Source organism: Trachemys scripta, chromosome 14 (assembly GCF_013100865.1).
Source record: "Trachemys scripta elegans isolate TJP31775 chromosome 14, CAS_Tse_1.0, whole genome shotgun sequence".
NCBI lineage: Eukaryota > Metazoa > Chordata > Testudines > Emydidae > Trachemys > Trachemys scripta.
This window is the reverse complement of record NC_048311.1, coordinates 35026546-35042015: the sequence shown is the minus strand read 5'-3', so window position 1 is coordinate 35042015 and position 15470 is coordinate 35026546. Positions and strand designations below refer to the sequence as shown.

The window sequence follows — 15470 nt, the reverse complement described above, 5'->3', positions numbered from 1 at the left end:
CCTTCAGCCCCTTCTGAGGGCTCAGCAGTCCTTCTCCCCCTACCTCTACAGTAGAGGGATTTCTGACCCACCTCAGTAGGTGACACCACAGGGTGTAGCAAGTGCAATTCCCCAGGCCTTAGTGTCAAGACCTTAATAAGTGAAGCAGCCAAGTGCTTTGATCTCCATGATCACTGTGTCCCCAAAACTATTTCCTACTGAGCTAACTTGCCTGGGAGCTACAGCTATTCTTCTTCAACCCTTATTACTCCCATACCTTCCATCATACTACTTCTTTTGTCAGCTCACCCTCCTACTGACTGCAGGCTGCCTTTATATCTCCCAGCAGACCTGGTTCTCAATTGCATGCCCTGGGAGGTAAATCAGGCACAGGTGAGACTGAACCCAAACTACCATACAGAGCAATTTTACCCTTAACAGCCCCTGTTATGCTGTTTGTTTGGTTTTTATATTTTATTCATTTTGGACAATGAACCTTACTAGTCTGTTTTCAGTTTTAATCATCAAACCATTTTTGTCGTTAGCATTGGGCTTTGTAAAACCTGTTTAAAATGACTACATTTGGAGTCTAAACTATCTGACTGAGTCCCCATTAACAAAACAACACAAAATGAAAATACACTTGCTCTTGATGAATTGATATTTTGTATATGTTAAATATTAATTCAATCTGAGACTATGAACAATTAACCAGTAGCATATTGTATCTGTGCTCCACATTCTGCACTGGTTAACAGTCCACCTGTGGAAAGTAATGTTGATGATTGGTATCTACAAAATCCTGATTGGCTCAGGACCCAGTTACCTCAGAGACATCCTTTTTTCCTCTCTTCTGCTAACCACCTATGTATATCCAGAATGCTTCAATTGTTTATTTCAGGTAGCTATGGATAGTGAATCTTCTCCTTTGGAATCCATTCTCACCTGGCCTTGGCACATATAAAATGTGTTATAAAATGCATCACTTTGTCCAGGGTTTCTTTTGACTTTGGCTCTGGAATGCTAAGCTTTCTGAGTTTTGGTGGGAGCTTTTCTGGAGATGGGGGGAGTTATTTAAAGTTGTGGCTCTGCAGCAGTGGCATGTCAAGGATTATATATTCCTTTAATTTGAGAATCAGTCTCTGCCTCTAATCTAAGATCCATAAATCGTAGCCATACACTATAGCAATGAGGTCCTTTATAAGTGGTAGTAATATTTTGTCAGTACTTGAAATTGAGCCTTGCCTAACTTGTTACTTATGTACATCTTTCTCAGTTCTGTGCCAATGACCCTGAAGTGTTTGTCCAGGCTGCACTGTTGGCTCAGGATTATTGTGATGCCATAGACCTGAATTTGGGTTGCCCTCAGATGATTGCAAAGAGAGGTATGTGCAAATCTGAGCTCTGAATTAACAAAGCAATGACATGTTGCACGTCTAAACTTACCCTATGGCAGTGCAACATCCTGTGGACCAAATCCTGCCTTGATGTGCCTGGCAATTCTGTTGAAATCAGCAGAGTTACACCCATTTTAACCAGGATTGGGTTTGGTACCTTGTAAGTAACTGAAGCTAAAACTAGTTGCTTGAAGTGTAGTTCTACAAAGCACTGCTAGCCAGCTTTTGTGTGTAGAATATCCATCCAAAAAGTGTCATTTGACATGTTTAAAAGGGTTTAATAAAACCTTCCACCATCGGAAACTAGAACATTTTGATTTTAATTATTCAGTAAAACTTCTTAAGACTTCCTTTAAAATAATCTCTTGCAGGCCAACATTTGGGATCTCTTGTGTCCCCAGTGCACATACAGAACTTATTCACATTAACTTCTAAGAAAATGAAAGAGTTGCAGGAGGGTTAAGGAGATTTCAGGGATATCTGTGGGGGAAAAGAAACAGATATCCGGAATTCTGGGCTAGGTCAGGGCATTTTAGCTGAGAAGAAAAGGGAGGAACCAAAAGTTTGCTAATCATCTTTTCCTCAGTTCAATTTCCTGAGCACAAGTTGTTTCTTAAGGGTTAAAAAATAATATGGAGATATACCTATCTCATAGAACTAGAAGGGACCCTGAAAGGTCATCAAGTCCAGCCCCCTGCCTTCACTAACTAGCAGGACCAAGTACTGATTTTTGCCCTTGATCCCTAAGTGGTCCCCTCAAGAATTGAACTCACAACCCTGGGTTTAGCAAGCCAATTCTCAAACCACTGAGCTATCTCTCTCCCATACATTAGCATCTACAGACAATAGACCCTTCAGTTCTGCCAACCTTAAACCCACAGTGAATACTAGTTCTAAAACCCTGAAAATAGACTTTGAACTGTCAATACATTGGTCAGCCTTAAGGAGAACTAGAGAGAGCAGGGTGTGGGGTTTCATTGTTTAACCTGTGAATCTGGGGTACCATGGGAAGCAGAATGATCTAGCACTTCCAATTTGAGCAGAAGAGTGGAAGTGTGTGTGTGTGTGTGTATAACAGAACCCTTTAGGATCATAATTTTGTCTGTCTGTGCCAACCCATAATGTGCTATTTTGTTACAGGTCATTATGGAGCATTCTTGCAAGAGGAATGGGCTCTTCTCCAGAAAATGAGTAAGTCCCCAAAAGGGACTTCATTAACTGAGGTCTCACTTTGGGAGAGAGTGGGGTGGGGACATAATATAGAGGAAATTTAGTGGGTATTTTATTTTTATTTTTTATTCTGGTAGCCCACACTGGCGCTGACCACACATACAAAAAAGACCCAGACTGTATTGGCTATCTTGAACAGGCCCTCTACTTAGCCATGATTAGTAGGGTGATAATTTCTCACAAGCATCATGGTAGAGGTGAATCTTGAGAAAAGGATGGTGACTTTATAGGCCAGTTCAGAGGGGCATTCCATGCATGAGGGATAGCATGGAAAGAAACAGACATTTTTGGGAGAGGTAGACAAATGGAGATCAAGGCTGGAACAAGGGTTGACTTGATAAGAATAAAGAGTGAATAAGTAAGAAAAATGAGCTGTTCAGGGCCTCGAAAGTAAGGAGAATGAGGACTTAATATAGTGGAAAGGAAGGAGGAGGCGCAGTAAATTAATTTTCAGCATTTGATGCCTTTCCTATTGCAGTTCAGGTTTTGACTTCACTCTTTGCTGCCACTCCCCTAATCTGTGTAGACATACAGACAGTGCAGTATAAATAAGGCTATGATTTAGTCACAGGTATTTTTAGTAAAAGTCATGGACAGGTCACGGGCAACAAACAAAAAGTCATGGCCTGTGACCTGTCCATGACTTGCACTATATAAATGCCTGGGCATCTCCTGCGGCTGCTGCTCTGGGGTGAGGGGCAGCCCGGGGTCCCACCGCTGCTGCTCCCAGACAGTTACTTGGGGCCACCCGAGCAGCAGCCAGAGCAGCTGGCCCTGGGGCTACCTCAGCTGCTCAGGTGGCCTTGAGGTCAACCGCACCAGTTGCTGCAGAAGTCCCAGAGGTCCCAGAAAGTTATGGAATCCGTGACCTCCGTGAAAGACTCACAGCCTTAAGTATAAACAATACAGTTGTCGCAGGAGTGCTGGCTCATTAGGCCATTCTGTAGCACAGATCTTGGGGAGAATAGACTCTCTTCAAAGCATTGTGCAATCCACTTACCTGTCTTTTCAATCCTTCCCCAGTTTTGCTTGCTCATGAGAAGCTCTCTGTTCCCATCACATGCAAAATCCGTGTTTTCCCAGAAATTGACAAGACAGTGAAGTATGCACAGTTGCTGGAGAAGGCTGGCTGCCAGGTAAGGAGGCAGCTGCTTTCAATACTATTGCATTAGACATAAATATCTTTATAAAGCACCTTCATTCAAAGATCTCTGTGTTTTGTGGAAACTGATAGGTTATATTAATTTGCAGATGGAGAAGATGACACAGAGAGTTGTGACTTATTCATTGTCATTCACAGCAGAGTCAGCAATAGAACCTGAGTCTCCTAACTTGGAGTGCCCTGCTCTAACCATTGCACCATGCTGCCTCCTGCACTGGGAGTGAGAATTCTAGTCTAGGCACAACGCTGTAGGAGGCAACATGAAAGTGTGAAATCAATGTGTCTGAAGGGACACCTTGTAGCAGACACAGCCAGTAACAAATGAGAAATAGGAGGATTTCCTGAGATTTAACTCCAATTAAATTGTACGAATTGGGAGGGACCATCAAAAACGAGATAATATAACAGATGGTGGCCTGGCCTTATGCCCAAAAGCAGCAAGTTTAGCTATGTTTGTTACTTGTTCCAAAGTGAATACCAAATCAGTAAGAGAGCTGAGGATACAGGAATGCTATAGAATCTCCCAGGAAATGTCTGTGCCTTGTTAAGGAGTGGAGAGTTCAGAGATGCCCATGTCCTTGCCACAGTATGTGAGCTGGTGGCATTTCTGGGTCCAGAGTCCGCACAGTGGTCGAGGTAACATTGGGAGTTCTGTGGCATCCCCGTACATGAGCAGAGGGGGAAATTTCCTGGTGTAGCTTTTTTTGTTTCTAATGATCCATGTACATTGAAAATTAAATGAAACTTTGCATCCTAGCTACTGACTGTCCATGGCCGCACTAAGGAACAGAAGGGACCTCTTGCTGGTGTGGCATCCTGGGAGCATATTAAGGCTGTGAGGTAAGTGCACCTGTCTAGATATCAACATGTGAGTGCATTGGTGTGCATAGTCCCCTTAACCCCATACCCAAGGGTTAGACAAGCTTCTGGCTAAACACATTCAGTTTCAGTGTAAGGTTTGGATCCAGAACGTGGTGCAGGGGGATCAAAGGGGAAACAGGGATTTGTGATAGCATTAGAAGTTTCTGATTCATTCAACACATTGTGAGCATGTTGGTTTCTGTTTTCTGATTCTTTGTTTTGTGTGATTGTTCTCTTCACTTGTGTAGGAAGGCTGTGAGCATCCCTGTGTTTGCAAATGGAAACATCCAATACCTCAGTGATGTGGAAGAGTGTATGCAGAAGACAGGAGTGCATGGTGTCATGAGTGCAGGTAAGGAGAATAAACTTTCTTCTATAATAACTTTGTTTCTGAATTCCCTTGATGGATCCATGTTAGCCTAATCTATTAGAAACTAAAGCCAGACTCAAGTGTGGTTGGTTGAATGGCCTTAATTTAAAGAGGACTGCTCTTCATCTGCATCTCCTTCATACTGGCATCTCTTATTAAAACCAGGAATCGCTGTATAATAACAGTTGCTGTACTGGACTTCAAATAGTATTGAGTGGATGATTCAAACTTTGAGTTTAATTGGTTAGCACAAGCTTTGCAGTGCTGTATTGCCCTAGAATAGTTCAGAGCCATTAGGGTGAAACCCTGACCCTGCAAGAGAGTGTTCCATGGTGAATTTTTCTGTTAATGTTCTGTAATCTGTCAGAGGATGTGAAATGCAAGTATCAGTAACTGTGTCCCATCAACTGTCTGACTATTGTTTCCCATGGCAACACATAGGTAAGTATTCTGTAATGTGAATTTAACAATCTGGCTCTTTAGGGCATCTTCTCCTAAGTACAGTGCCTTTTGCTTAAATTGTTCACTGATTAATCTGGTCAGAATTTGAGGAATCAAAAATAAAGTGGTTGCCATTTATACTGATCACTTTTAGACATAAGTTATTGAATGACTCTGTCACTAGTAATAGAAAATTGTCATAATTATGAACAAGAAAGAAGAGACGGGAGGCCAGAACAGATTCATATAAAAGATATTGTTCAGACACTGTTTTTAGCACTATAAGCAACACAACTGATCAAGCTGCAGTATGCACCTTCTTGATCCTATGAATAAGATCATATGCTTGTTTCAATCAAAGAGATAGGAATAGACTTGGATGAAATAAACAGAAGTCAATAGTCCATAAATAGACTGAACTTTATCTTAGTGCTGAGCTTTGGCCTTTGGAGGGAGCGATCTGTCACCGTTCCTGAGGTAACTGCACTTCTGACCCCTTCGTGGCCTCCTTGAGGGCACCACACTTAAGTGTCAGGCTTTGAGCTGCCACCTTTCTTGGGATGGTTTCCCACGACTCTCACCCTCTTGACTGGGGAGTTAGGCTGCAGTTTCTTTGGCAATTCAGTGTGTTGACCTTCGCAGATCTGGTTTTAGTTCAACATCTACAGTCCTGTTCTCACAGAGGCAATGACAAAGTTAATCAGGAACGAACCAGCCTACATAAAGCAAAGTATTATTTATTCAGAACATACAGAGAAAATAACTTGAAAACAATAATTATCTCATATGGAGGTCTTAGCTTATCAAGCAGTCATCCATCTTCCACATGGAGACCCTGATAGGAACAAAGTACTTCAGGCCCTTTCTGCAGAGTCTGGCGCCCTTTGTCACAGTTTCATGTCAGGTCCTGGGTCAAATAGGTCCTTCCCTATGTCAGGCTAGTCACTTATACAGTTTTCATTTCTTTGTTTGATCTCTTGAACCAGGTAAAACTAATATATGCAATTTCCCCAGGAGGTGAGGCTTCTGCAGGCTTGTTACTTGCCTAGGTATGTGCATTAATTATCCTCCAGTGTTTTTGGTACCTCTGTTACATCCCCTTGGAGCCAGAATACATTTCTAGTCCATCAACATATATATAACATTTATAAAGTTGATAATCTTTGCATCTTCCAAGTGTCCATTATATCTGTCACTCTGTCATCCGGACAAATCAGTATATAAAGGTTTTAATGTATGGTTTCCAGAGGGCTGAGGTGGGAAGTGTCAGAAGAGGAGACTTGTTCTGGGCCTTTTGTTTTTGTCTGTTGAGTGACTCTGTGGCTACTGGTTGGTGTTTGGCATTGTTGCAAACAGAAGGTCTTTAGGGTATTGTTTAAGACGGGGCAGCATTAGGTTCCTTCACTATAATACTCATTGTCCTGCTGGCCTCTTACTTCTTACCTGAATGCTTGCTTCCTCCTTTAGAAAGAGCAGCCCGTTCCAAATACTTGGCACTGTCTGTTGGATTATCTTATGACTTCCATTAAAGCAGCATGATTTAAAAGAGGGTAAAATTTTCAAAAGCATCTAAATGACCTAGATGCCTAAGTCCAATTTTCAAAAGTGATTTGGGCACTTAGACCCAGAACCTCATAGGTATTTACGTACTGAACTGCCATTGAAGTCTGGGCTTTTGGAGTCTAAGTCAGTGGTACTTAGGCTTCTAAGTGCCTAATTCACTTTTGAAAATGGGACTTTGGGCTTGTCTACAGGGAAGGAAGCCCAGAATAGCTAGTACAGAATAGCTGTTCCCCAGGTGGACACTCTGCTGCTGGACTGAACAGTGCCTTTTTGCAGTGGTTTAACCAAAACTCCAAAAAGGCATTCTTCGCACAGAATAAGAGTAGTCACGTGGGAAGCTAGTGCAAAATAGCTAGTGGTTTTAAATTCCCACCCTAGCTATTTTACACTAACATCCCCATGATTTACCATGTAGACAAGCCCAGAGGTGCTTTCGAAAATTGTACTCGAGTTCCAATCCTGGCTCTGTCATTGACTCCTTATTTGAGAATGGGCAAGTCACTTATCTTCTCTGCTTCAGTTTCCCCTTGAGTACCAGTAGGATAATGATACTTACCTCATGTTGGCTTGTAAGGATTGATTAGTTACAATGTTTTATATTTTCAAAGTGCTTTACAAACCTAAAAGTACCCTATTACTATTGGTACATCTACAACCAACAAAGGCTTTCCTCTGAGACAGCACCACTTAGATGTGTGAGGTGAAGGGTTATTTACTGATCGGGGGGGATAAAATTAATGATTTTATTTAAATTGATTTTAAAATTTAAATTAGATTTTGTTTTTTACATGTTGCTAGTTCTTACTTCCCATTTTATTGTCTTAAATTGCTAAAGTGAATGTTTTATACTTGTTTCTTTAGCTTCCTAATTATTAGTAGAATTTCAGATTTTACATTTTTTTTCTGCTAAGAAGTTCAACCCTTAAGAGTGTTCATCTATGCTGAAAAAGACAAGTCTGTGACCTTATTAACTTACTTACTCTGAGGAAAAACAAACTGAAACACAAAAAATTAAGAAACAGATAATCCATTCTATATTTGCAACAAGCACAACCTTCTGATCCCTATTGAACTTCCACAAGTCAAGACAGCTGAAATGCTTTGACCACACCAAACTCCTCCTAAGTCACTTAAGTACTTCTGAAAACCGCACCCGTAAGTGCCGAACTATGGGTTTAGGAGCTGAACTTTAGCCGCTTAGTTTGAAAATTTTGGCTAGATGTGTAAAAACGTTTTCAGTAACTTTTTGTTAATGTTTGAGTCTAAGTAACTTATTGTTAATACCGAAGCAAATTTGTTTTGAGGTGACATATATTATATCATTAAGAAAAAGGTTTTAATAAAAGTAAAATTATAACCATTGATGCTTTAAACATTTATGCACATGCTTAACTTCAAGCATATGAGTAGTCTCATTAAAATCAATGGGACTGGTCTTGTGAGTAATGTAATTTACCTCCTTCAGTGTTTGCAGGATCAGGTCCTTTAGGGGTTTTTTTATTTATATATATATGGATGGATGGATTTTACAAAACTGCTAAGTAAGATGCTCTACTGTTAATGCCATTTGGAAAGCAGCATTTATAATTTAGTTTATTGTGGATTTTAATCTATTGGTGAAATAACAAAATATTTAGTTTGTTTTACAAAACCAGTTAAAAAAACCAACAAAAACCTAAGGCCTAGATTCACAGAAGGACTTAGGTCCCTAAATCCCAGAAGCAGGCCCCATGGGAGAGATTCAGAGCCCCACATCAGACTGTCCAATAGCCCAGTGGCTAGGGCACTCACCTCAGAGGTGGAAGGTCCTGTTCAAATCCCTTCTACCCCTGAGATAGAGGGAGGCCTTAACTGGGGGTCTCCCACATCCCAAAGGAGTACCCTAACCACTGGGCTAAGTGTTGTGAGGGAAGTTCTCTCTCCTCCCCCTCCTCCTGTTCCTACCTCCAGCCCCTGTTATAAAAATGTCATAGGAACCTAATTTCAAGATAGGCTTTGCAACAGACAATCCCAAGCATTGAGAGACTTGAAAAGCTCAATCTATTTACTTATCAAAATAAAGATTGAGTGGGGACTCAATTACATTTCTTAAGGGGAGAAAATACTGAGTACTAAAGGGCTCTTTAATCTAGTGGAGAAGGCATAACAAGGACCAATGGCTCAAAACTGAAACCAGACAAATTCAGATTAAAAATAAGGAACACATTTTTAAATAGTGAGAGTGATTAACCATTGGAACGAACTATCAAGAGAAATGGTAGATTCTTCAGGTCTTGATGTCTTCATATCAAGACTGGATACCTTCATGGGAGATGCTTTAGCCAAACACAAGTTATTGGATTCAATACAGGGGTAACTGAGTGAAATGTAATGGCCTATGTTATACAAGAGGTCAGACCTGCTGATCTAATGGTCCTTCCTGGGTGGTCAGGCCAGGCCAGGACACGGGTGGTCCAGCTCATGGACACAAGAGGTTGTGCCACCTGCTTTACCCTGAAATGAAATTTTTAGAATTCCTCTTTGTTATTCCCCAGAGGGTAATCTTCATAACCCAGCTTTGTTTGAGGGCCGAAACCCTATGGTATGGGAGATGACTGAGGAGTACCTGGAGATAGTGCACCAATATCCTTGCCCACTGTCTTATGTCAGAGCTCATCTCTTCAAGCTCTGGCATCACACGTGAGTATCTCCACAGTGCTATAGTGTTTTGAGAGGTTTCAGAGTAGCAGCCGTGTTAGTCTGTATCCGCAAAAAGAACAGGAGTACTTGTGGCATCTTAGAGACTAACAAATTTATTTTAGCATAAACTTCTGTGGGCTACAGCCTCCTTCATTGGATGCATAGAATGGAACATATAGTGAGGAGATATATATACATACAGAGAACATGAAAAGATGGGAGTTGCCCAACCAACTCTAAGAGGCTAATTAATCAAGATGAGCTATTGTCATCAGGAGAAAAAAAACTTTTGTAGTGATAATCAAGATAGCCCCTTTAAGACAGTTTGACAAGAAGGTGTGAGGATGTTTTGAGCATTCACCTTGCATAGAAGTACTTTGCCTTTTGGGAGAAGGTTGGCCAATCTTGCTGGTGCTAGATTAGCCTCTCTTGGCTCTGCATGGAGAGAAAGATGTTTTCTGAGGCCTTTAACCTTCACAGATATCCCTGGGAAACTGATTCATTCTTTCTCTCTCTGAAACTGGAGAAGTACCTGCTTGCCCCTTCACTCTGGGTGCCAGCAGACATAATTAGCCTCATGAAATCTCTGATTATAGATATCCAACTACTGATATGATATTCCTAATAATGTTAAGACTTCAATCTTCTTTTGTGTAAATGAGTATGGTATCACAGAGTTCACATTCTGACCTAAGTGCGGAACCAAGTCAGAGAAGTTAGTATTTGAAGAATGAAACAGCTAAACTCTTGGCAATTGGCAAATGCGTCAAGAAAAAGCTACAAAAAGCTCTTATAAAGGAATTGTTCAGTCTCACAATTTAGAAATGGTAAATGAAAGTAACTGGATGTTTGGGATTTGTCTCAGGCTGCAGGTTTACCAGCAGCTTCGTGAAGAACTGGCAAAAGCGAAGACACTAGAGGGCATTGCAGATGTCAACAGAGACCTGAAGCTACGATGCCAGGTACCAACGTGAGCCTTAACTGCTGGAGTAACACTGACCCTACTTGGAGGGAACCTGCTGGTGTCACATGCACTTGATCTGTGTTCGTGCAGTCTTGGAATTTTGTAACCTACAAACATCACTGCCTGGATAGCTAAATGTTGTACTGGCCCCTCCCATTCAAATTTCTTTCTTTAGTGTTCAGATCTGCTACGTTTTTTCCATAGCTTTATCTGAGGGTGGATTTTTTTCATTTGTAACTGTCGGTGTGTGTAAATTTAATTTAATTGTTTTGTGCCTTTCCAGGAATTTAAGGTAGTAATGACATGGGTGCATCTAGGCAAATTGAATAGGTATCATTGGTTGTAACTGTATCCTGCAGGAGGAAATAGCTAATCAGAAAGAAGGAGAGAAGCCGAAGGGAGGATTGCCTTTCTTCCATTGGATCTGTCAGCCATACGTCAGGCCAGGGTAAGTTGCCTACTCTAGCACTGCCCCTAGGAGAATTTACTGGACAGGATGCACGAGTGCCACCACCTCAGAATACCCATTTCCAGTTTTCATGCCCTGAAAGATTGTTTATAAAAAACAAAGACTGGATAGTTTTTAAAAATAACATTTCAATGAACAAAGCAAGGTATTTGGGAGGGAGTAATTCACAAAAAGTTATCTTCCCCTTTTGATTCCTTCCTCAAGTTTATTATCTACCTCTAGAAAGTAAAAAATAAAATAGATCAAATAAAGCTTAGGATAGGGACCAGCACGTGAAGCAAATACTGCTACTTGACAATGTGCTGTAGTTACAGGCAGCATTCATCTGTTACCTATATCTGCCAGTGGAGTAGAGATGGGGACTGAATGCCCTTAATATCAGAGATGATTGTGTGTTCTGCATGAGATCTTTTTAAACTGCTAGCACGACCTACCTAGGGGGAAAACTTGGGTTGCAGGAGAAGACTATCCGACTGAGAATTTCAGTACAAACATTTACCCTGGGAACAAAAAGCTTTTTATGGAACTGACTAATTTAGCTGCCCACCATGCACTGGATACTGCTTTCCTGCCTTTTTTGCTTTAATAGCAGCCTTAGAACTCTGAGCTATTCTATAAAATTAATATTTGAGCTTTTCTTCCATGCTTTTAAGGACTGTGTCTCACCTGTGACAGCCATGATAGACAATGCATTTTGCCTAGGCTTCTGTAAAAGCACTGTTAGCAAAGGAACACCCAGTTGTCCCCTTTCTGTTAATTTACAATGATGTTCAACCATTTCAGGCCAAAGGAGACGTGCAAGGAAAATGGAACCAGTGGGAGTGAAGGAGGCGTGCGAGGGAAACGAGCCCTGGAGGATGAGGATGATGGAAACGCTGATATTCTCTCAAAGAATAAACAAAAGAAAAAATTGAGAAATCCAAATAAACGCTTTGATCCGTCTTTGAAACGTAAGAGAACCTGTCCTAATCCTGATCGGCACAAGGAAGGGGAAAGGCTGCTAGCATTATCTTTTAGTATAAAGCCACCTCTACCTTCTCTTTATTCCCATTATGCAATTGGGGAAAATTTCCTACAATTAGAGCAGAAAGGGGGCTTGGGAAACCTTGGGAACAGGAAACTCAGTCTAAGTGGAGTTGACCAGGAAGAGGGGAATTCATTGTGAAAGGGGCAGATTATTACCAGTTTCACAGTGAAATTAGGTCTTTCATCTCGGAGTGCTTTATAAACTCTGTTATAACAGCTGCAGTCGCTATTGTGTAATGTTGAAATGCAGTGTCTATTTTAAACAGCTTCCCTTTCTTCTCTCCCCAACTTGTTTTATAACTTTCTCAAACAAATTCATTGGGACTGATATTTCTATGTTTGGTCTCAGTTCAGAGAATTTTTTTAAAACTTCAGCAAAATCTCTTAATCCCTTTTAATTTTTGTGTGTGTGTAAAATATTGCTCCTAAGAAATGCACCTTCTGGCTGTAAAGGTTGGTCACCCTGGAGCACTGAATTTGCTGTTCTCTTGTGGATCTCATTCATTGTCTGGGATACTCATAGACCAAATTTGTTTCTCTTTTCCAGCTAAATATGCAAAATGTGATCATTGTGGAAACCCAAAGGTAGGTCTGTCCCTTCTCAAGTGTCTAGTAATGGAGGCTGTTTAAACTCTGATGAAATGCAAACAATATATTCTGCTTCTCAGGCAAAGGCCATTGTGCTAATTGGACAAGTGATTATATTAGATGCTGAGATGAAGCTATTACCTAGGGTAAAGATGAGCTATAAATAGATTATTCTGGATACTTTTAATCTCTCTTCTTCCTCCAAAGAGCAGTTTTAGTTCAAACTAGAAAATCATAGTGGTCATAGAATATCAAGGTTGGAAGGGTCCTCAGGAGGTCATCTAGTCCAACCCCCTGCTCAAAGGAGGACCAATCCCCAGACAGATTTTGGCCTAGATTCCTAAATAGCCTCCTCAAGGATTGAACTCACAACCCTGTGTTTAGCAGGCCAATGCTCAAACCACTGAGCTATCCCTCCCTTGGTGGTTTATTGTTCTCAGCACCTCTGGTCAGCAGTTTGAATTGCTAAATCATCTGAGAGATTGTTACATTATTAAATCTCAGTCCCCCAAGCATATTTGGAAGCAAATCTCTGACCAAATGAACTTTTACTATTTGCAGCATTGGATCTCCTCTGTTTGCTAGGTAATAAAGTCCATACTGTGGTTATTTTTGTAGTTTTCTGTAAGGATTAAACATCTGAGTGATTCTCTTAATAGGTATACAAGACAGATATTTTGAACTTTCCAGTGACTGAGTAGGGAAGAGCAGTTGGCCTGCAGTAACAGCAGGAAATTAAAAGGAAAAAATACAAATGAAAGGCAAGGCACACATCAGACTGCGTCAGATTTAAATGAGAATCAAACTCTATATCTGTGCCTAGTAGTGGCAGAGACAGAACTGGAGGATTCTGATCCATTCCCTTCATTAGAAGAGAAAATTAACCCTCTTCAGTGCTGAGGGTTCCACTAATAAAAAGGCATTTGTTTTGTGGGATATCAGATCAAATGCAAACTTCACTATGGGGAAGGCTCATTAATAGGGATGTCAAATGATTAAAAAAATTAATCGAGATTACTTGTGAGATTTAAAAAATTAATCGGGATTTTTATTGCACTGTTAAACAATAACAGAAAACCAATTTAAATTTGTTATAAATATTTTTGGATGATTTTCTACATTTTCAAATATATTCAATTACAACACAGAATACAAAGTGTACAGTGCTAACTTTATATTATGTTTTATTACAAATATTTGCAATCTACAGGTCGAAGCATGAAAGGACATACAAATGTTTAGCATATCTGGCATCTAAATACCTTGCAATGCCGGCTACAACAGTGCCATGCGAACACCTGTTCTCACTTTCAGGTGACATTGTAAATAAGTAGCAGGCAGCATTATCTCCCGTAAATGTAAACAAACTTGTCTTAGTGATTGGCTGAACAAGAAGTAGGACTGAGTGGACTTGTCGGCACTAAAGTTTTTACATTGTTTTATTTTTGAGTGCAGTTATTTATTTATTTGTTTTACATAATTCTACATTGGTAAGTTGTGCTTTCATGATAAAAAGATTGCATTACAGTACTTATATCAGGTGAATTGAAAAATACTATTTTTTATCTTTTTTTACAGCGCAAATATTTGTATATTATTTGATTAAAGTGAGCACTGTACACTTTGTATTCTGTGTTGTAATTTAAGTCAATATATTTGAAAATTAGGAAAAAATACAAAAATATTTATAATAAATTTAAATTGGTATTCTATTATTGTTTAACAGTGCGATTAAAACTGCGATTAATTTTTTAACTCTCATGATTAATCGTTAATTTTTTTAATTGAGTTAATTTTCTTTTGAGTTAATTGCTTGCGCTAACTGCGATTAATTGACAGCCCTATTTATTAATGAAACCTATTCCATTCTGACAGGTTTCAGAGTAGCAGCCGTGTTAGTCAGGGTCTGCAAAAAGAACAAGAGTACTTGTGGCATTTTAGCGACTAACAAATTTATTTGAGCATAAGCTTTTGTGGGCTACAGCCCACTTCATCGGATGCATAGAATGGAACATATAGTGTGTATATATATATATATATATACACACACACATACAGAGAACATGAGAAGGTGGGAGTTGTCCTACCAACTCTGAGGCTAATTAATTAAGACAAAAAAACTTTTGTAGTGATAATCAAGCCCATTACAGACAGTTTGGCAAGAGGTGTGAAAATACTTAAAATGGGGAAATAGATTAAATGTGTGTAATGGCTCAGCCATTCCAGAAAAGCGTCAAAAACAGACTCCAAAGAGAAACTGCTGAACTTGAATTAATATGCAAATTAGACACCAAGTTAGGTTGAATAGAGACTGGGAATGGCTGCATTAGCTGGCATGAGCCAGCCATGGGTGTTTAATTGCAGTGTCGACACACCCATAGTATTAAGGAAAAGGTCTGCAGCAAACAGAAAGCTGGAGCGATGAGAAACTTTGATTTGTTTCCAGTAATGGGAAAATCCCACAGTTTGAGGCCATGGTAGGATACAGTCCAGGTGGGTGGGCACTATTCAGTCCTGAGTATGAGGAAAATGTTGCCCTTAGTTACGCAGATGTTCTTTAGATTAAAAAGCAGAGCTTCTTCTAATAAGATTTTTCTTGGTTGCACAATTAATTGGTTTATTTCTCTGCTCAGTACTGAGAGGGCATTGGAATTTCACTCTGTTCTTGTGAACTAGGTTCTGCTACAGGTGGGTGAGCTCTGTGCACTTTGCCTTGATTGAGAGAGGCAAAGGTGACGGGT

At 40.2% G+C, this 15470-nt stretch overlaps 1 protein-coding gene across 3 annotated transcripts in view; it reads left to right on the top strand.

The window, feature by feature from the left end:
* The window catches only part of DUS1L (dihydrouridine synthase 1 like), a 28648-nt gene that overhangs the window by 4381 nt on the left and 8797 nt on the right, over positions 1–15470 (top strand). For all 3 annotated transcript variants that reach the window (XM_034789922.1, XM_034789923.1, XM_034789924.1), the window contains exons 3-12: positions 1256–1364; positions 2517–2567; positions 3630–3742; positions 4526–4608; positions 4878–4981; positions 9538–9682; positions 10548–10644; positions 11006–11094; positions 11899–12065; positions 12689–12726. In XM_034789922.1, coding sequence (XP_034645813.1) covers positions 1256–1364; positions 2517–2567; positions 3630–3742; positions 4526–4608; positions 4878–4981; positions 9538–9682; positions 10548–10644; positions 11006–11094; positions 11899–12065; positions 12689–12726 — 996 coding nt within the window. The remainder of the gene's footprint in view (positions 1–1255; positions 1365–2516; positions 2568–3629; positions 3743–4525; positions 4609–4877; positions 4982–9537; positions 9683–10547; positions 10645–11005; positions 11095–11898; positions 12066–12688; positions 12727–15470) is intronic.